The 22,247-nt window shown below is 44.7% G+C and overlaps 1 protein-coding gene across 1 annotated transcript; it reads right to left on the bottom strand.

The window, feature by feature from the left end:
- Positions 1-366: 366 nt before the first annotated feature.
- On the bottom strand, positions 367-21,440 carry KCTD7 (potassium channel tetramerization domain containing 7). The gene is made up of 5 exons (XM_014059904.2): positions 21,233-21,440; positions 18,056-18,248; positions 7,429-7,598; positions 6,534-6,712; positions 367-3,820 (listed from the first exon to the last, which is right to left on the bottom strand). Exons 2-5 carry the CDS (start codon positions 18,197-18,199, stop codon positions 3,444-3,446), a joined length of 870 nt encoding a protein of 289 aa, XP_013915379.1. The 5' UTR covers positions 18,200-18,248; positions 21,233-21,440; the 3' UTR covers positions 367-3,443.
- Positions 21,441-22,247: the final 807 nt, after the last annotated feature.

The raw sequence follows: 22,247 nt of genomic DNA on the forward strand, positions 1-22,247 counted from the left end.
AGACGGAACCCAGAGGAGGCCGACCCTGTGCGATCTAACGGGTCTGTGGGAGGTAATTGGCAGAAGGCGGTCTCTCAAGTACCCAGGTCCAATACCATGAAGGGCTTTATAAGTTACGACTAGCACTTTGAAGCGTATCCGGAGACCGATCGGTAACCAGTGCAGCTCGCGGAGGATAGGTGTAACGTGGGTGTACCGAGGTGCACCCACAATCGCTCGCGCGGCTGCATTCTGGACGAGTTGTAGTCTCCGAATACTCTTCAAAGGCTGCCCCATGTAGAGCGCATGTAGTAGCAGGCAGATTATTTTTATTCCAGCTCTGTGCTTATCACTTCGTCAGATTTAAAAAGATCACTGCAAGTTAGATTAGGTAGTGAGATAATTTATTGCACAATACTGACACAACATATTTCAATACAGTTTACACATGAGTAGTTTAGGGGAATCACATTTTGTTTTAGCATTGTTTGCCATTTTGACATAAAGAGCAACATCCACATTCCAATTACATTTCACTCTTTTCTTCTTCCCGATGGCATTTTGGCTGCAATTTTAAACCCATTTATTGAAACCCGCATTTAGATATAGGACTGCACAAAAAGATCATAAAGTATCAATGCATATGACTTAAAAAGTTTTAAGTATCTAAAGAATAATCATAACAGAAATTAATCACTGAATTAGTGTAATGCATTAAGGATTACACATTATTTATGCAAAGCGTTTATATCCAGATTATATTTTTATGCACGTTAATTTATTTGTATTGAAGGGTAGAGTGAGAAGAGGCTTTAAACTCACAAATCAACATAGTTGTAGGAAAATAATAATCCTGTGTTTTCAAAAGTGTTCTACAGTGATGATTCTGTTCTTTTAGGATTGCCGCCTAAATAATTTCTGAGAAAGACGTTTTTCTGAATAATTCTTAATTGCTGCTATGTGCAGCATCCCATCTATAAACACTGCAATGACTATGGTACAAGTTATTTTAATAAGTATACTAAGATTCTTCTTGACGAATTTTAGATTTTTTTAGATTGGCCAGCGGCTATCTAGGGTTGTTGCACCAACTACCTGGATGGCCCGATACATAATTAATCTCCAAGCAAACTGACTCTAAGCAAAAGATAGGCAGCTAGCATGCTAACCCCTAACCATAAGCCACACAGGTTCTCATGTATTTGCTACTTGTGCTTTTGCTGGTACCCTCTTCAATCTCTGGTCAACAACTATGCACTGCATAGGAGCCCTTGCGATTAGCTACTGGCAGTCACCCAAAGTAACAAAAAATAAAAATGTCAGGAAAGAAAAACCTGATGGGACTACGTAGGTTTGATGGGGACTCATCAAATATTTGATGAACATCAGGATTCAAGAAACAGAAAAGCACATTTTTTCTTTTATTCCTTTTTCTAGAAATTCTTCAGCCACTATATTTTCCTCCACCATGGTTCTCTGAAAGAATTCTTCCACCATCTGTCTTCTATACACTACTAAAATTCTCCTGTTTGTGCCATTCAGTTAAAGAAAATGGCACATTAATTATACCAGAATAATATTTGAATAAAGGTAACTCAAATCTGCTAAATTAAGGGGTATGTAAAATATTGGGACCCATTGCGCCTGTGGAATTGAAATTTACCCATTGTTTATAGCTGTCAGGCGAAAGCAATTGGAATCACTTGTGAATAGGCCCAAGTAGATAGTTTATTGTTGATCACTTATATTACAAGAATCTCGCCAAACTGTCTGCTTTCCCTTGGGAATGGCAACTACAGACCTAAGGGTTTGACCTCAGACATTTCCTTCTCCAGATTTCTAATCTGGAGATTGGGGTGTGTGTGCTCCAATTCCACCAATGGTTCCACCTCATTACCATTTTTAGTTCCAAATTTCTGGTTGTTGTAGCATCCATGCAGTCATATCATGTACTTTTGAGATGATGGTGATGGTGGGAACATCCAGCATGGGGATAAAATAAATATGGTCAGCCTAATTATGCCATGCGGAAAGAGAGGGGGGGGGGATATTATGATCAAAAGATGACACCAAATATCAGGAAACATCAAAGGAGAACACAAATCAGATGGGAAAATTTACTGTTCATTCTGGTTACATCAGACTGCACTACCTTTCTCTCAAAAAATGACCCAACAGTTAATAGGTTGTCTAATAGATCTCCAAAAGGATGGCAACTATTGGTCCAATAGAATACCGTAAGAACATGTGAGACTTTGTCAATCAAAAAGAAAGTGAGCATATGTTGCTAGCTCATCCATCTTAATTTGGGTCAACCTAATATATCTTACCTTTACTGAAATACATTCTGCTAAGCCACACTTTAACTATTCTCTTTGAGTAAGCTGTGATTGGCTGAATTAGTGCAACACACTGATCCAAAACAGTAGTTTACAAACCATGGTAACAGAATCCACACAATCAGCCAAATTCAGCCAGATCACACTGTAGTTCAGCAGTTGAAGAAGCAGAGTACTATTGGACCAGGAGATCTGAACTATTTTTCATTCCTCCTGTTCACCTAACCTTTATATCGGGACATCAACTACTGTGATTAGCTCAGTTTCAGAACATAAATTGCAGACCCATCTCTGCAAGAAAACATGTATTTAAAAATTGTCAACAGGTAAAAGCTGTTGGTGTAAAGAGCAGGCACATTTTTGTAATCATTTCATTTTTTTATGAGGAATGCAATTTGGATAGCTTGAAGAAGCCATGACACACCCAACAAATGAAATCATTATTCCTTAGCAGGAAGATGGAAATAAATTAATTTTTAACAGATCTATACATACCCCAGCACAGATTTATAGTTAAAATAATAACTTTAAACACACTTTAAACTTTAAGAAATTTTTCAGCCATTTTCTTCTTTTAAAAAAAATCACCTCCGTACTCAGAGATACTTCATTCTTTTGTTCTAAAGGTTGTAACAATGAAATCATGAGCAGCAGACATGGAAGTTGTACAAAATAAAGTGCTGCTATATACTTCTGCCACCAGGTGGCTACATCAACAGCCAATTGAGTCTCTGCAGAGAGAATCTTTCGTAACATTTCACCCCAGCAAGATCCCATCCATTGTTTGCAAAGCAGTGCAAAGCAAGTGAGGCAGTTGGACAGTGGAGGTCAGCTGTGTGTAAGAGCCCTTTAAGCACCTGTGTAAGCAACATGATCCTCCGGCTGTGACTATTCTGTAGTATCCACAAAAACATGCTTCCTTTTAGGATTTTTCTTCTTTGAAGCAAGAAGCATTGGGCAAATTCCAGTGAGCTCCACAGCTAGCTTTGGAGGACAAATTCTCCTGCAAGGTAAACATATTCCAACACATATCAGCAATACCACAGTTCACAGAACCCAGACTGGTAATACACAAAGGTGGTTACACACCAGCCTGCTCTCTTTCCTTCTCCTTGTGCTAAGAGCCTACCACCACGTGATCTTGAATTCATAGATTGGGCGCTTGCAGTAGTAATGGTTAATCAAGTGTTTGTCACACACCCCAATACATTGCTGGTCCACTGTGATGCCCCTGTCAGAAAGGTCCGTCACAATGCAATGGAGGAGATCGTACACATCTGCCACGGCTTCCCATGGCCCAAAGGACACATCCACCTCACAATGGTGCTCAAAAAGCTTGGCCTCCCCTTCACTCCTCTCAAAACGGAGGGAGTTGAAAAGTGGGCACTCGTAGGGTGTGATGGGCATCTCTTCTTTGAAGACGCAGATCTTTAGCTTAGCAAATCGAGCTTTCCTTTGCATTGCCCGCAGCTTAGCTATTTCAATGATTCGCTCTAGATGCTCTAAAAAGCAAAAAGACAAACAATGACTGAAATATGGTGAGAACGCCTTTCCAAACAAAATACTCTTGCAACTGATAATGATGAGAAACAAGATAATTATAGTTAAACCGCTGTCTTGGTTTTTAAATTAACACTCATCTAAATCCTTAGCACGTCTTAGCATCTGGTCTACCAACATACATATAACTTAAAATGGGGCTTGCTGCATTTAGTAACTCATCTCTTCCTTGTGTCATTTAAAGTGCTATCCACCTATCCTTGAGCCCACTGTTGGCATAAGCCGAGGGTGTCAAACTGAATTTCTTCAAGGGCTGGATCAGCATTGTAGTTCTCCTCTGAGGGCCGGCTGGGACAGATGCCTCCTGTAGCACCCTGCTGGCCAAAACGGGGCACCCGTGTGCCCCGTTTTCACTAGCAGAGGCACCGCAAGCCGGTCCTTTGCTATTTTCCAGGCTGGCCCCACGGGCCAGATCCAGTCCTCGGGCCTTGAGTTTGACAACCCTGGCATAAGCCTTGCTACCAATGAAAATCCCTATCCTGCCGCAAGTGCGCTACTACCAAATAGTGATAGCCTTATTGACTGTCTACAGCCCAGATTAAGGCAAGTGGCTCAGTTGTTTCCTTTCCCTCTATCCAAAAGTCAACTACCTCTTTAAAAAGGGCTGCAATAGGAAAGGTGGTGGGCTTTGATGGATGATGAGTAACAATACATCTCATCTCCTCAACACCACCACTACCTCACCTGTAATTGGAATTTAATGTTTGGATTTATCTTATTTGTGTCTGAGAGTGTGTATATACAATAGGTAATTAATGAATAGGATAGCATTTATTTGATTGCTATAACCATCCAACTTAGCAAATGACTGTGGGTGGTTCATAATTCAAAATATGTTACAATTAAAATCTTAAAAACATTTTAAAATAAAAAAAGCAATACAATACAAAACAGTAAACAGTAAAAAAAACCATTAAAACATCTAATTCAAAGAACACACAAAGCAACTCCATTACTGGAGGTTTTCAAAAATAGATTGGGACAGTCTAAGACTCCTCGAGCAGGGATTTGGACTAGACAACCTCTGAGATTCCTTCTAGCCTTATGATCCTGGACTAAGGTCCTTTAGTCTTGGAAAGCCTGCAAAGCAAAGCAGGAAGGAGTGTTGCCAATGTATCACACAACTCCTTCCTCCCTATCTATTTGTTACACTATTTTTAAACATGGACTGAGCTTTCTTGAAGAAGAACATTAAACCCGTGTTTAAAAATAGCCTCTGCTAACAGTTAACAAGGATGCAGAAGGGATGCCCGTTGCAGTACAGGTGTACAATCTCAACTATTAGGAGGTACACACAAGTGCGCAGTGTGGTGAATAGAAAACTATAACGGCATCATACAGCATCCCTCCATAACACCTGTCAGCTGCTCAGAAGGTTGATTTTTTTTAATATTGATTTAAAAAAAAATCTTTTATGGCACTAAACATCTAAAACTTGATTAAACTTCACATGATAGGCTATGAAGTGGCAGTGTGAAAGCCAGCTTGTATCTGTATTTTATGCACAGTCACTACGAGCAGCAACCATCTGGGATAAAGGATAAAGATCGACCCAGAACCTACCAAGCTAAAGGGGAAAGCCTAATTTGAAAGAATTGAACTGTTACTGTCTATCAGTCCACCTAGATAAATCAGACAGGAAACATGAACAGATGAGCTAATTACATTAATAGAATCTTGCACGTCTAAAGGTACAAAACTCCCCTGTCCGATCAATTAGGCTGGGTCCTTCTTACGTTCCTTCCTCTGACCCATTAAGTCACTGGGAGCTCCTCCCTCTCTTGTGTGAAATTTCCAAGGCAGCATCTCTTCTCCTCATCACTTGAGATCATTCTCAGAATGGTCCTTGGGGGACAGTGCCTTGGGATAGGAAGACACAGGTCTTCTCCAATCTAAAGAGGCCAATAGTTTCTAGTTGATTCTATGCCTTACACTCATTTGACAGAACAATTACTTAAACCTATCAGTTTAGACAATAAAGGTATTGTATTTTTTGGAGTATAAGACACACCTTCCCTCCCCCCCTAAAAGTGGGTGAAAATTTAGGTGCATCTTATAGACCGAATATGGGCGTTTTTGGCCTCCTAAACCCTCCGTGTGTCGTGTTTTCGCTCTCCCTGGGCCCCAGAAGCACTCTGCAGGCCAAAAATGAGCACCTTTTAGGTGAAAATGGGATGTTTGGAGTACTGCAGAATGCTTCTGGGGGCCGGGGAGGGTGAAAACGCAATGTGCGGAGGCCAAAAACTATTTTTTCTTGTTTTTTTCCTGTAAATTTAGGTGCATCTTATAGTCCAAAAAATACGGTACTATGGCTTGTTGCCTGCTTTAACAGGAATATACTATTTTAAAACCAGAAGAGCTTTAAGCTGTTTTAGGTTTGGATTTGGGATCAGAATGAAACCAGAATCATGATACTGGAGAAAGCAAAGGATATATGTTTGAGATATGTACCCTGACTAAACATAAGTAGGAAAAGTCCCTAAATTCACTAAAGTGAGCAAGAGCCAGAGAAGAGATAAAATAAAAGGTGTAAGATGTAAGGTGTAAGAAACTAGCCCAACATTTATTATTTTTTAATTTTTCATTTCTGAACTTCTAAAATGGTGACTTGGCAGAAGGCAATAAACCACCACAATGGCTACATTCTCAATTTACCTTTGTAATAAGGCATTAAGCCCAGGAAAGCCTGCCGGACTTTCTCTCCTTTCAGGGGCTGGAGCTCTTCTAGACTCTCTAGCAATGGTCCTATGGAATAATACTGAGCTTCCTTGTAAACAGACCTCACTCGTTCTCTCGGAGGTAAGTCACCAGATCGTAGAAAATTAAGTACATCACTAAAAATAAAAAGGAAACAAACAGAACTGCTGAAATAGTGGCTCCCTCTTCTCTTGTGAGAGATGTTATTGAATGTAGCAATTTTGTTTCTTATTATTTAAATATTTTAAAAGCAATTAAAAACTCATCAAATAGCACATTTTCATTTCAAGTTCTTAAAAACATAAGACTGCAAGCACCATTTTTAAGGGCCATTTCCTCTTCACTTGTGCACAGGAAAAAGTACCTATGATGAAGCTTGAGGTCAAGTATGTATGGACTATTTAAAGACAGAAAATGCAATACATTGTTCAGGTAACTAAGACCTATAAAGACAGTTGCCTGAGAATAAATTGCATTGAAAGTTGCAGCCTAACATATTGAACAAATAACCTGAACTGAAACTACGGACAACTAGCAATATTAAGAAGCAAAAAATGGATTAAGTGAAAATGTATCTAAAACACTACTTTCTAAAACACAGTACCTGTTGCAACATGGATGTTACTTAACCATGCACCTAAACATTGTTTTCTAAAACAGAGTAGCTGTTTGCAATCTGAATGTTACTTAAGGAAGTAGCAATCCTTGGCATTTTACATATTTTCTGTGGGCCTCACTCTGAAGAAAATATGACTGCAAAGGAAGAAGAGGTATAGGGATAGGATACAAAATTAACCTACTGGTCCAAGTACTTTATGGGGAGAAAAATAGCACGTCGTCAAATATTATGTACCCAAAATATGTTCCATCTCTGTCAATAAAATATCGGCCTTCAGCATCTGTTGGGATGTAATGCCGGCCACTGAACATGGCTGACAACATGGTGTCTTCATGACGTTTCAGTGTTGACAGCCTGGTCATGAAATGGGTGCCTCCAATGTTTAGTGGAACTACTTCAGGGAACTGGAAATAATAAATGGCATTGAAAGTTAGATATGGCATGGAGAAAACAGAAAAGTGTTTTCATTCTCACGTAACACCAGAATTTGGATCACTTAATGAAGTACAGGTAGTTCTCAATTTAAAGCAGTTTGTTTAATGACCATTCAAAGTTACAACTGGTGCTGAAAAAAATGACTTATGACTATTTTTCCCACGACCGTTGCTGCATCCCCAAGGTCACATGATCAAAATTCAGACACTTGGCAACTGTCTGATATTTATGACTATTGCAGTTTCCCAGGATCGTTTGATCACTTTTTGCAAACTTCTGACAAGCAAAGTCAATGGGGAAACCAGATTCATTTTACAAACCATGTTAGTAACCTAACAACCGCAGTGATTCACTTAATAAATGTGGTCCCAAGGAAAATGAGGCAAAATGAACTTAACAAATGTCTCGCTTAGCAACAGAAATATTACACTCAATTATGTTAGTAAGTCGAGGAGCACCTGAATAAAACCTTCTAAGGAAAGTATATCTGATTCCAATGTTTTCTCTTAGACAACAATTGTGGATATAACAACAATTAACAACAGACGTAAGACTGCAATAAGAAGGGCTGCCTTAGGTGATTTCAAAAAGAATTAGAGACAATTTTAAAGGGTTATCAATAGTTACAAGTCCAACAGCTATATTTCATTTGAGATCATTTGTGGAATGCCTATTTTAATCACAATGCAGGAATAAACATTGTGGGAAACAAAAGATAGGGAGTTCCTAATAAATCCTATTTCTATTACTCTTAGAAGCAAGCAGGCAGGCTGGCTTGAGAAAAAATAGTTGTTTAGGCAACTTGTGCACAAACCATTTAATAAAATCATCACAATTTTGAATTGTGCTGAAACCCAACTGATAATTAGTGTAGCTGCGGTATAGTTAATGCAGTATCAATCATGTGAATGTCTTTGCTAGCCACACTGCTACAATCTGCATAAATGTTTCTAGATCATAGGTATCAAACTCGCCATGTCACGTTGCCATCACGTGACATTTCGCAACATTTCCCCCATTTGCGGAGCTGGAGTGGGCGTGGCCTGCACATGATGCATCTGGCCTGCAAGCTGCCAGTTTGACACCCCTGTTCTAGATAATCCTCAAAATAGGTCCTTTATACAGCATTCTGTAGTAAAAGCACCCATGTAACATGTGTTTTAACATGTTTCACCAAGGGCAGGTCTGACATTCCCAAGAAGAACCTAAGCAGGGTAAAAACATACTGTAATTGGGCACAGCTGCTAACTGAGCATCCAGAGACAAAGCATCCCAGATGTATTCCTAATTTAAAGATTAATATGCCACTTAATAGCGATTGCTGGGGTTCTATAAAGCAACCCTATTTCTTGAAGTATTTGGTGACAAAGGGACTAAATGCTGGACTAAATTGATCTAATTCAGATAGCTGCAACTTTTATGTTACCATGAACATTGAAACTTAACTCATGTAAATCTCTGGGGAGAATACAGGATCAGGTTGTATACAGATGAGACAGAGAAAAGGAACATACAGAAGATTCAAAGATCTTCAATAAGAACGACCAGTATTCTCAAGTCTATTTGTCTATCTGCAATAGCAAACTTATCTGTGAATTTAGGAATTTTTTACCCATTCCGAATACTAATAAAACAGATTTGGTAGTCACACCTTTCGAACTACCAAGAAAATGACAGTTGGTCTTACCTGAACTATTGTTTTAGGAGGTTTGCAGGATTAGCCAGGACTGGGTATTGTGATGTCCAATTGGCCTCGAAACAGAGTTAAAACTGAAGCCACGCCTCTGTGCTCCTTGCTTCTGGTTCCCAGTTTCAACAAGTCAAGTCCACTGCAAAACACCTGAAAACAAGTCATAAGGGGACAGGCCCTACCCCCTGAATTCCCCAACTCCTGGACCAACGCTAGGGTGGGAACCTGGCTAATCCTGCAAAACTCCCAAAACAACAGTTCAGGTAAGACCAACTGTCATTTTCCGGAAGAATTTGCCAGGACTGCGACATACCCAAGTTAACGTCCCTCAGGGGGGACACTATTGTTCCTGGGCTCCTCATGCGCTACCACCTGTTGTAATATCCTACGACCAAACGCCGCATCAGCTGATGCAAAAGCATCTAACCTGTAGTGCCTGATAAAGGGAGACGGGGACGCCCATGTAGCAGCCCTGCAAATCTCCGCAATAGGCACCTGTGTGGCCCAGGCCACCGAGGTAGCACTCCTTGTGGAGTGTGCTGTCATGCCCTGGGGCACCAGAAGGTGCTGAACCTCATAGGGCAATGCAATGGCCAAATTGATCCACCTCCCTATAGCAGAGGAGGACACCCTCTTCCCCAAGGAAGATGGATAAAAGGAAACAAAGAGTGCCTCAGATTTCCTGAGGCTCTCCGTGCGCCTCAAGTAAATGCGCAAGGCACGCCTGACATCCAGCCTGTGCCAAAGGCGTTCCCTATCAAGAGACGGTTCCAGACAAAAATCCGGTAACACCACCTCCTATGATCTGTGAAAAAGGGAGTTAACCTTGGGAATAAAGGTCGGATCCAGTCGCAGGATGACCCAATTATTTTGGAATGTGCAAATATCCGACCTGGAGGACAACGCCCCCAGTTCGGAGATGCGATGGGCCGAGGTGACCACCACAAGGAACACTACCTTAAGGGTCATGAACTTCAGGTCAATCGTCCTCAGAGGTTCGAATGGTGCTCCTGTCATCGATTGGAGAACTGTAGTGAGGCTCCATGTTGGAAACCTGTGGACTACCAGGGCAGAGATTCCCGCACCCTTCAGGAACCTTTTAACTAACGGAACCTGGGAAAGTGGAAGGAGCCGCCACCTGCCTCCTAAGGGTGCCATGTGAGAGCCCCTTATCCAACCCATCTTGGAGAAACTCCAAGATGTGCGGTACCACAGCCTCACAGGGATTCACTCCCGAGACCTGGCACCACTCTGCAAAGACCCGCCAGGTGGAATCATAAATCCTGGTGGTGGAACCCTTGCATGAAGCCTCAATGGTGGAGATTACCCTCTGTGAAAGCTGGGCGGCCCTCAGGCGCTCCCACTCAATCTCCACACAGCTAGCTGCAGCCACTGTGGCTCGGGATGCACCAGGTTCCCCTGCTTGAGGTCCACATCCCTCCCCGGGATCCTCCACAGGTGTGACACCAACAGGCACATTAGGTCCGTAAACCACACCCGTTGTAGCCAGTAAGGCACCACTAAGATGAGTTCCGCCCTCTCTGAGATCACCTTCCAAACTACCCCAGGGAGAAGGGGAAGGGGAGGGAAGGCTTAGAGCAGACTCTCCAGCCACGGAATCCGAAGCGCATTGACACTGTCCGTCCCCCAAGTCGGGAACCGAGAGAAAAACCGATCCACCTGAGTGTTCTGTGGTGTGGCAAACAGGTCCACCTCTGGATGGCCAAACCTGGAGCAGATGGTCTGGAACAGTTTCGGAGAAAGGCTCCACTCTCCATGGTCGACCATGGCCCGACTGAGCCAGTCAGCTTGATGGTTGTTCACTCCTGTGATGTGCTCCGCCCTGAGCGATCGAAGATGCCTCTCCGCCCAGGCGCCAAGTGCCATTGCCTTGGTTTGAAGAGCCCTGGAGTGTGTGCTGCCCTGTCGGTTGACGTGGGCCTTTGCTCCCACATTGTCAGTTAGCACCAAGACGTCCTGATCCCGAACATAGTCCTTGAAGTGCTGCAGTGCTAAGTGAATCGCCCGCAGCTCCATCCAATTTATATTGTGCTGGAGGTCCAACCAGGTCCAATGGCCCTGCGCCATCCGGGACTCCAAGAGAGCTCCCCACCTATACAAGCTGGCGTCCGTGGTCAGGATGAGGCACTCCGGCTCCCTGAACTCGCAGCCCTTGTGCAGCGCCGGGGAGAGCTACCACCTCAACAACAGCTGTACCTGCGGCGTCACCGGAACCTTTTCCTCGGAATTGCTGGAGTTGGACCTCTGATGCGGCAGGAGATGCCACTGGAGTGGCCTCGCATGCAGACGAGCCGAAGGCACCACGTCTATGCAAAAAATGGATTTCCCCAGCAAACTTGAGAGCACCACCACAGGAACGAAACGCTGACTTCTAACTTGTCTAACTAAAGCTACCAAACTAATCTTACAGTCGTGGGAGAGGAACACCTTCCCCAACCTGGAATCTCTGATAGTCCCCAGGTGAAGAATCCTGGTGGTGGGGACCAGGGAACTCTTATCTAGGTTAGCTGAAAAACCTAACTGTTGGAGCGTGGACACCACTAACGAAATGTCCTCCTTCGCACGCTCAAACAACGACGCCTGAACCAAGATGTCATCAAGATAACATTGGATCCTGATGGCGCGCTCTCGGAGGGAAGCCGCCACTGCAGCTAGTACCTTAGTGAAAGTCTGAGGCACCGACGCCAGGCCAAACGGTAGGGCCCTATACTGATAATGCCTGCCTAAATAGGAGAACCTGAGATATTTATGATGACCAGGGAAGATGGGGACATCTCCGTCAAGTCGATGGAGGCCTGATCACCGCCAAGATGGATTTAAGGGATGCCATTTTGAATCTCCTATAGAGCAAGTGAAAATATAGACATTTTAGATCCAGTATCGCTCTCCATCCCCCCAAACTTTTCGGAATGACGAAGAGGTTAGAATAGAATCTTGACCCTTCTTGGTCCGGTGGAACCGGTTCCACTGCTCTAATGTCTAAGAGGTGTCGGATCACCTGCCTCATGAGAGAGCGTTTATCCTTACTCTTGGCGACCAAAAACATCCGAAAGTGGTTCGGGGGAATGGAGAGGAACTCCAGGCTAAATCTGATGGTGTTCAGAACCCAGGCATCAGAAATAATCTCAGCCCAGGCGTCAGCAAACAGGATCAGTCTGCCACCTATGGGTGGGGTCGCTATTGACCTATCTGCCCCGGCAGTAGGGACGGCCACCTGCCCGCTGAAAGGGCCTCTTCCCCTGGGGTTGGAACCTAGGCCTATCCCTAGTGTAGTGCCTATCCGACTGCCTATCTGATCTTGGAAAATACCTGCTGCTTTGTTGAGCTTCCTGATCTGACTGACGATAGGACTGCTTCCGAAAGTAAGGTGCAGATTTTTGCTCCGACTTCTTAGCAGGCGTGGGCATGACCTTCTTCTTATTTTTGTCCTCAACGAGGATCGGGTCCAATGGGGCACCGAAAAAGGATCCCCCGGAATAAGGTGATGAGGCCAGATGCCATTTCGCCTTGTTCTCAGCTTGCCACCCTCACAGCCACAGGAGACACTGGGAGGTCACCGAGGATGCATCGCCCGGGAGGCATACTTCATGGCATGCAGAGTGGCATCAGCAGAGAATTGTGTGACAGCAAGCAGCTTGTTGAGATCCTGATGAGTACGCACCTCCTCTGGAGGAATCCACTCCTGCATCTGTTGGAGCCAAAGGATAGCCATGCAGCTGAAGAACGACACTGAGGTAGCTGCCTTGATGGCCCACGCAGAAGACTGGAATGTTTTGCGAAGAGTCAGCTCCGCCTTCTTGTCATCGGTCTTCAGGTAGTCAGCCGGACACCACTGTAGACATGGAAGCTAATGCCACCACTGGAGGGTCAACTGTGGGCACCTGCAAAGCCTCAGAAAAACTAGGCTCCATGTTAAAAAAATCTCCTATCACTGCTACTAGGGTTAGGAAATGTCCCACTGCTTCTTAACTACTTCTAAGAACAACTTAGGGGCAGGGATATCTTCCTTCGCTGGAGGAGGCTCTGAGTAAACTCATTCCTCTGGCTTCTTTTCCAGGCCACCTTCCTTGGCACCTGATTTGGCACTCTCTGTCTCATCCAATTGCACTGTGGCCCTGGCCTTGCGCAACACTGATTTGAACAAATCCGGGGGAAACAAGCCTGAAAATGCTGGTGCTTCAGGCTTTGAGGGATCCTCATCATCGGACATATCTACTTCTCTCTGAACCTGATCCCCAGCCATGGAGCCTTCAGTAGCCAGAGAAGGAGAAACTGGCCGGCGCACACCTGAGGGGGAGGGTCTTGGCCTGGCCTGGACATCACTGCCCTCCCCAGTGGCTTTTGCCAATTGCCGGGCTCACAGTTCCTTTCTGTAACCCAGTAGAAATTCCATGTGAAATTGCAGAGGAAATAAATCTCTGAATGCTTGCAGGAAGCTGCTCCATGTCTCTAATGAAGGAATCCTCCTCCCCCACCTGTGCACAGTCATCACGCTGTGGAGCCAAGGATGGCCTAGTGGGACTATCCCCCCTGGCCCCGCTGCATTGAAAAGGATCCCTTAGATTGGGGCCCTGGTCTACCATGGGAGGGGGAGGGGAAATATCCCCTGCACATTCCCTGAGATATATTGGGGAATCCCCCCTTGGAGGTGACTTAGACCTAGATCTAATGGGCGATCTGGACCTCAGGGGAGAACTAGGCCTACCCCTCTGTTCAGCCCTGAACACCTGCTTTTCCAGGGCCCTGTGCCTCCTTTCTTCATCTCTCTGTAAAGCCTTGGAAGGCTTCCCATCAGCCATGGTCTTTCGCAGCCTTACAGAAGCTGTGGGCCTTTCCCGGATCCCACTGGAAGTTCCCTCCTCAGGAGACAATTGGGGGGGGGGAGGGAATCAGGCCTCTCCACACCATCTGCCATGATTCAGGGTCAGGAGCTTCTCAGGCTCAGCCCACCTGACCAGCAGCACAAACCAGCTTTCCCCAGTCACTCATGGCCTCCAGACGATGATTGCAGCCACCAGTAGACCTTTCCGGGCCCCTTTATAAGCCGCGCGGCTGCTGCACAACGCGGCACAGTGCGCGTGATCCCCATCATCCCGCACCGCTCCGGGCCTCTTGGCCTCACTTTGGGCCTGCTGTGGAAGGGATTGCCCCCAGATGGTAAAGATGAGATCAAGACCCCCATAGCAGCCTCTGCCCCAGCCCATGCGGTTCTCCGCAACACGAGGCCCAAAATGGCCAGCATAATGGCGTCCTCTAAAAAGCCCCAACAACGAGTTTAAAACCCTTACCGGCGGCCAGGAGCCAGCCACGCCAAGGGAAGGCTTCCAAGAAGCAGATGGAGGCAAAAGGGGGAAGGCAGGGAGGAGGATAATGCAGGATGGCACTGGATTGTTTTTTGGATTTTCAGGAACCAAAAGCAACTCATCCTTCTTCGGCCAGACAGAGTTGAAACTGGGAACCAGAAGCAAGGAGCAGAGGCATGACTTCAATTTTAACTTTGTCTCGAGGCCAATTGGACATCACAATACCCAATCCTGGCTAATCCTGCAAATTCCTCTGAAAAACTGACTAGGTCTGAGTACTGGTGTACTCAAGTTTGGTTTAGGTTTGGTTTAGGTTTGGTTTATTAGATTTATATGCCGCCCTTCTCCCAAGGACTCAGGGCGGCGTACAACATTAAAAGAAACACATAACACAAAAGTTTTAAAAAATTAAATAGAATATCCCAAACAAACCCAATTAGAATTGACAATAACATTTTTTTAAAAAAATTCAAATTAAAATTAACAATGATCAATTATTTTGTTTTGTTCAGGCCAGGCTGGCTTGCTGGAAAAGCCAACATTTTAGGGCGCGTCGGAAGGACCGGAGGTCATGGATTATACAAAACTTCGGCGGCAGCTCATTCCAGAGGGAAGGCGCTCCCACAGAGAAGGCTCTCCCCCTGAGGGTCGCTAGCCAACACTGTCTGGCCGACGGCACCCTGAGGAGGCCAACTCTGTGAGATCGCACTAGACGGTAAGAGGCTACCAGTGGCAGTAGGTGGTCTCGCAGGTACCCTGGGCCTAAGCCATGGAGCGCTTTAAAGGTCATAATTAGTACCTTGAATTGCACCCGGAAGACAACCGGCAACCAGTGCAGGCCACCTAAAAGGGGTGTAACATGAGAGCACCTAGGTGCCCCCATGATAACCCACGCAGCCGCATTCTGGACCAGTTGAAGCCTCCGGGTGCTCTTCAAGGGCAGCCCCATGTAGAGAGTATTACAGTAGTCCAGGCGAGAAAGGATGAGGACATGAGTGACTGTGCACAGAGTATCCCAATCCAGGAAGGGGCGCAACTGACGTACCAGGCAAACCTGGTAAAAGGCCACCCCCTGGTCACGGCTGTCAGGTGTTCTTCTAAACTAAGCCGCTTATCCAGGAGGACGCCCAGATTGCGGGCCCTCTCTGAGGGGGCTAAAATTTCTCCCCCTATCATCAAAAATGGAACAAGATGCACAAATCGGGATGACGGAAACCACAGCCACTCAGTCTTGGAGGGATTGAGCTTGAGCCTGTTCCTCCCCATCCAGATCCGCACAGCCTCCAGGCATCGAGACATCATGTCGAGGGCATCGTTTGGGTGGTTTGGGGTAGAGATGAAAAGTTGGGTATCATCAGCATATTGATGATACCGTACCCCAAAACCACGGATGATCTCACCCAGTCGTTTCATATATATGTTGAACAGGAGGGGTGAGAGAACCGACCCATGGGGCACCCCACAAGTGACACGCCTCGGGGTCGATCCTTGCCCTCCAGTCAACACAAACTGCGACCGATCTGACAGGTAGGAGGAGAACCACTGTAAAATGGTGCCCCCCACTCCTAACCCCTCGAGTTGTCGCAGTAAGATACCATGGTCGATGGTATCAAAAGCCACTGAGAGGTCTAATAGGACCAGGACAGAGGAGCAGCCCCTGTCTCGGGCCCGCCAGAGATCATCAACCAACATGACCAATGCCATCCCCACGCTGTATCGGGGCCTGAAACCCGACTGAAACGGATCCAGGTAGGCAGCTTCATTCAGGGACTGGGGAAGCTGATGTGCTACTGCACTCTCAACAACCTTCGCTACAAAGTGAAGGTTGGAGACTGGACGATAGTTGGCTAAAGAAGCTGGGTCCAGTGAAGGCTTCTTAAGGAGGGGCCTCACCACCGCCTCCTTCAAGGCAATGGGAAAGAACCCCTCTCTTAACAAAGCATTGGTAATCGCCTGGAGCCAGCCTCATGTCACCTCCCGGGAAGCCAAGACTAACCAAGAGGGACATGGGTCCAGCATACAAGTGGCAGCACTGAGTCTCCCCATAATCCTGTCCATCCCCTTGGGGGTCACAGGATCAAACCACCCGAATGATGAATGAATGTTGCTTACTATTTTACTTCTATGTATTGTTTGTGTCTATTGTCTGTATACCCCCGCCCCTCATTTTATGTAAGCCACCCTGAGTCCCCTCAGGGAAAAGGGCGGCCTATAAGTATTAATAAATACTCAAAAAAAATAATACTCAAACTCATCCCAGATGGTCTCCACAAGATTCATCCCCATCGACTCGCCCAAATCTACCCAGTCAGAGTCCAAGCCTGTCCGGATCTGAGCGATTTTATCCTGCAGATACTGAACAAATTCTTCAGCCCTACCCTGCAAGGGGTCTTTCCCAGCTCCTTGGTTAAGTAAGGAGCGGATCACCCTAAACAGGGGGGATGGGCAGTTATCTGCAGACGCGATAAGAGCGGGAAAATGTTGCTGTTTTGCCGCTTTTATCACCACTAATTTAATATGAATTCTTACTAGTGTTCGATCAGATTCGGACCGGTTGGCCCTCCAACCACTCTCTAGTCTTCTTCATCTGTGATTTTCCTTAGATTCCAAAACTAAGAATATTGTTCAACATGTGGTAGGCCAGCCACTCAGCTAAAATCAACTTCCTTGAAAACTCTACTTAACTTAGAACACACATTTGGTAGACTTATTCTTAGATGCAAAGAGGCAGCTTAACACCGTGGTTACACTGCCAGACTGGAAAGAAGAAGTTCACTCTCAGCCATAGAAACTCATTTGGTGATTTTGAACCACATATTTTCCATCACCTCAGTGGATTGTTATTGGAAAAAATGGAGTGCTATTTAAGATGCCTGGAGCTTCTGAACAAGAGACTGGATTAAAGTCTAATTAAATAAAAATAAATACATTTGAAACCTAGAAGATATGGATAACTTGGGAAATTCTTAGTTTTCAGAATATTTAAAAGCCAGGACAAACATATTCTTAGGATTTAAAATATTGCTATGTATGTATGTATGTATGTATGTATGTATGTATGTATGTATGTATGTATGTATGTATATATGTATAAATATTTAAAATATTGCTTTAGTGGAGTTATTTATTAATATTCCACTTTTGATCAGAATGAATTATAATAATAGCCCATCAATAAAGTATACTTCTATTTTCTTACAATAATTATCTCTAACTATCACCAAACGTTTTCTGGGTAATTTAAACCAAGCCACTAGCACAAGTAGCCTGAACACAGAAGAAGTTTGAAAAAGTAATTCATATTCAAAACTGCTCTAGAGAAACTCCACTGGCAACTCCAACAAAGAGAGTATTGCTATGCTAGCTCAAACAGAATAATGTACAAGGATACAGCATGTATTAAGTCACTCACCTGCTGAGGAAGCAGGGGTAGGGAGTGCTCTGCCTGGGTTGCTGTTGGAGTGGCAGGCTCTTGAAAATCATCCTCTGCATCTGAGCTCGACATGGCATCGCCCAGGTGTCCACAAGATTTGGTCTGCCCCGTGACTACAACCATCCCTCTGACTCTTGTAACTGGGTCTGCTTGGCTGGCAGCCGTGGCAAGGCTAATGGGAAGTTAAGAGCCATGTTCATTCAAGAGCCTTTCTTTTAAGGAAGTCTAATAAGAATGGACCACTGTGGGGCAGCAGGCACTCAGGGATGCTCCACATTGGCTGTTTACAGGTATCACTGCTATTCTCAGGAAGTGAATCACAATCAGTATAGTTATTGTGGCTGCAATTATCTACAAGCTCTGAGGGACATGCTGTGGGAGGCCCCGCATTTGCACAAGAGCACCAGGAAACCTTCCTGTCGGATTTCATAGCCAACCAAATCCCCAGTGGAAATATGCTTCACTGACTAGCTGTTCAACTTGCTTTTAGTTGCAGGACTGTTATTTGCTTTTCCAAAATCAACTTAACAATTGGGAATACCTGTTGCTGAGTAGCCATTTGGTAATCCCCAAAGTTGTCAACCACAGCTGCTCTCAGACTGGGCAGACTGTTTTTGAGGGCCACTCCCCTACTGAAAGTGGTCCCAAAATCACAATACACAAAAGGAAATATTCCTCAGCCAGTTCTTGCAATAATCAGTAATTCACAGAAATCTACTACCATTAAATAGAATTTTATCATACATCGTTTGACAGAAATGGTTTCCCGGGAAAACGGTGTGTGTGTCACAACACCATGTATAAAAATGTGGGCTGCCACATTTAAGTAGCCGATTTCTCCAGTTGTGATCAAGAAATGGAAACAGAAAATTAAAAGGGGGGTAGTAACCTGAATTTTTATCCCTGCATTCGGAGATTTGTGATACTGCTTTTAATTAGCGTTTCATTTTCTTGGTCACTTCAAACTTCAAGACACACAATGGAGCATAACATCTGGACTGCAAGTAAAGAGCCCCGGAGGGAAGGAGTTTGTTCATATGTTTGAAATAAAAAATAAATTAGCTTTACTTTGAAGATGTATTTCTTGGACTAAGAACAATCTATGCTGCAGAACACACTTTTTAAATCTCTGAGGGTCATAAAAACTATTTTTGCTCCTATTCTATAGCATCTAGGAATCATATACTTTTCCTGAATAGCAGCATAAAAGAGAAGCTAATCCAAGTTTATTCTTACCCTAGAAGCAATATAGAATATTTGTTCTAAACTGATTTTAAAATTATATCATATAATGGATTTCATGACATGAAAAAAATGTTCTGCCAATTTGCAAGCCACATACCTATTTGATTTGTCATATAATCTTTGGCTGGTGCTTCATAATTTGTGTAAATTAATAAATCTGTTTGTATCATTTGCAGAGTGGATAGTCATATTAGTAGGAGGAACAGCAGAGTCTTTTGGCATTTCAAACTGTTTTATAGCAGCTTTAATGGGCTCAGCCAAGATCCTCTTTTCCTTTTTGCTCTTACTCAATCTTATTCAATTAGACACAACAACCTACAGATCTCTTTTCCAATTCACAGAAAGATCTTCATAAATCCATCCTACAATAATAAGCCCGCTCTGATTCTTAATCTTATTGAATTAACCCAAAAGCATTAAGGGATTATTAAGAACTAAAATACAAAGACTGAATTTGTACCACCTTTTTCCATCGGGTAGATCTTCATCCTCTTTGGCTGCTTAAGGAAAGGTGAATGCAGATCATAACACCCCTGCTGCTTTATCCTTAGGGACTTGAACACAGGTGGGTCTTTTTATCTTGTTGATGAGAAGAAGCCTAATGCTATTTCTTAGCTGATGCTGCATGAGGTGCAAATTACAATTACTGTAAGGCACAGCTTTCCTGGTAGAATGGCACCCAGGCTAACCATGGGACAAAAAAGTATCTGGGCTGCAACCTTGCCTTTAGACCAGGCGTGTCCAACTCCAGGCCAACAATCCACATGCAGCCCTAGACAGCTAGCAATGCAACCTCACAAGATTGTAAACTTTTAACATTTATGTGCATTCATATACATTATATGCAGTCCAAGATAATACCTCTTCACTTCTTGCGGCCCAGGCAAACCAAAAGGTTGGACACGCCTGCTTTAGCCTCAAGTTCAAATTTCACACGAAAGCTAAACAAATATTAAAAGCAGTGCAGCCCAATAAAGACAATATCCTTTGTTCCCCTATCCACACACACAGGCCTCAACTTTACTGCTCCTTGTCCAGGATAAGGTAATGGTAAAGGTTCCCCTCTCACATATGTGCTAGTTGTTCCCGACTCTAGGAGGTGGTGCTCATCTCCGAGCCAGCACTGTCCAAAGACATCTTCGTGGTCATGTGGCCGGCATGACTAAACACCGAAGGTGCATGGAAAGCTGTTACCTTCTCACCAAAGGTGGTCCCTATTTTTCTACTTGCATGTTTACATGCTTTCGAACTGCTAGGTTGGCAGAAGCTGGGATAAGGAATGGGAGCTCACTCCGTTACCTGGCACTAGGGATTCGAACTGCCAACCTTTCTGATTGACAAGCTCAGCGTCTCAGCTACCGAGTCCCTTGTCCACTATACTGAAGTCTTAATAACAACAGAAACAGCCAGCAGCTGGTCTGGCTCCAAGCTAGCCTCGCCTCCCCTCCCCTGCCTGGAGCCCACCAGATATGGGGCTCTCTACAGCAGCCAACTTGTCCCTTGCCAGCAAAACCAAAGGTCAGGCTGCTTATAGTTGATGGGGATTGTCATCTGAAATATCTGGAAGTTTAAGGTTACACAAGAGAAGGGGCTTCCTTTTCCTCCCTCGCCCTCCATTCTCCGCCCAGTAAAGAAAACAAAATTTGCTTGGCAGAAGGCAGTCAAAAAGAAAAAAAGAATGGGGAAGTTTGGCCTTTGGTAAGGGCCATATCCCAAAGGGGAAGGTCTCTACCACTTCCACGATCCCAAAGGGCCCAGAGAGAAACTGGGCTTTTTCACCTGCTCCTCTTTTTTTTTTCTTTTTTTCTTTGTCCACGCCCCGAAAAGGGGCGGGGCCTCGGGATCACTTAGTGCTCGGGGCGGAGCCAGGTTGCCGTAGGAGCTTCTGAGACTGGCCTCCCACGCGCTCACCTGTTGGTCTGTTCGCCGATGAAAAATGGTGGCGATATTTGCCGCCACCGAAGCTGCTCTTCCTCGTTGCCTCCTGGATGAGCTGGAGTGATCTTTCGGCGCTCCTCAATCAAAGCCCGGCTCCCCAACCGCCTTTCCTTGCCCCGCAGGCCTCCGCCATCCGGGTACTTTGGGATTGACGAGAACAAAACAGATTATAGGCTGTCCAGTGGATGGAGTGAGGCCCAAAAAAAAAAGCTCCGCCCCCTTCCCTGCTACCTCCTCCAACTGGCTCCGGCTCTTTCTCCGTCTCCCATGGCGACGAGATGCAGCAACGGAAGGTCTCCGCTCCGACTCTCGCGCTTCTTCTGGTTGCCAGGGAGACGGGGGCTCACAACCAGCAGCCGAAGTGATGTAGGGAGAATTTGACTTTCTCCACCAATAAATAATGAGCACGTTTGTCTCTATTGTTCGCTACTTCAGATTAACATATCTCCCCCCTTGAAATGAAGTACAGCGATTCTCCTGTGGCGGAAGGGGAGATAAATGTTACAAGTGATGGGTGTGTTCAGACAATGCACTTAACTTCTTCAACCCATTTTCTGGGTTTGCACAATATACTGAATAGGTGTTTTTTTTTTGTTTTTTTTTTAAAGGGGGCAATTGCCCAGAGATGATGGTGGTGCAGTCTGTCCACTGAAATGTAATTTAGTATATGAAATTGCATGATTCAGGAAGTAACAGACATCATAGGAAGGGATCTTGGAGGTCTTCTAGTCCAACCCCTTGCTTAAGCAGGCGACCCGATACCATTCCAGACAAGTGGCTGTCCAGTCTCTTCTTAAAGGCCTCCAGGGATAGAGCACCCACAACTTTCAAAATCAAGCTGTTTCACTGATTTATTTTTCTCACTGCCAGGAAATTTCTCCTTAGTTCTGTTGAAAGAAATGTCCTTTTTGGTTCAGCTCCAAGTGGGGAAAAAGACACTGGAGACATGGAGGCTGCTTGGAAAGATGGTTTATTGTTGGACAGGGCC

Source organism: Thamnophis sirtalis, unplaced genomic scaffold, assembly GCF_051295495.1.
Source record: "Thamnophis sirtalis isolate CommonGarterSnake01/CBP01778 unplaced genomic scaffold, rThaSir2_p1.2 scaffold_6, whole genome shotgun sequence".
Classification (NCBI taxonomy): domain Eukaryota; kingdom Metazoa; phylum Chordata; class Lepidosauria; order Squamata; family Natricidae; genus Thamnophis; species Thamnophis sirtalis.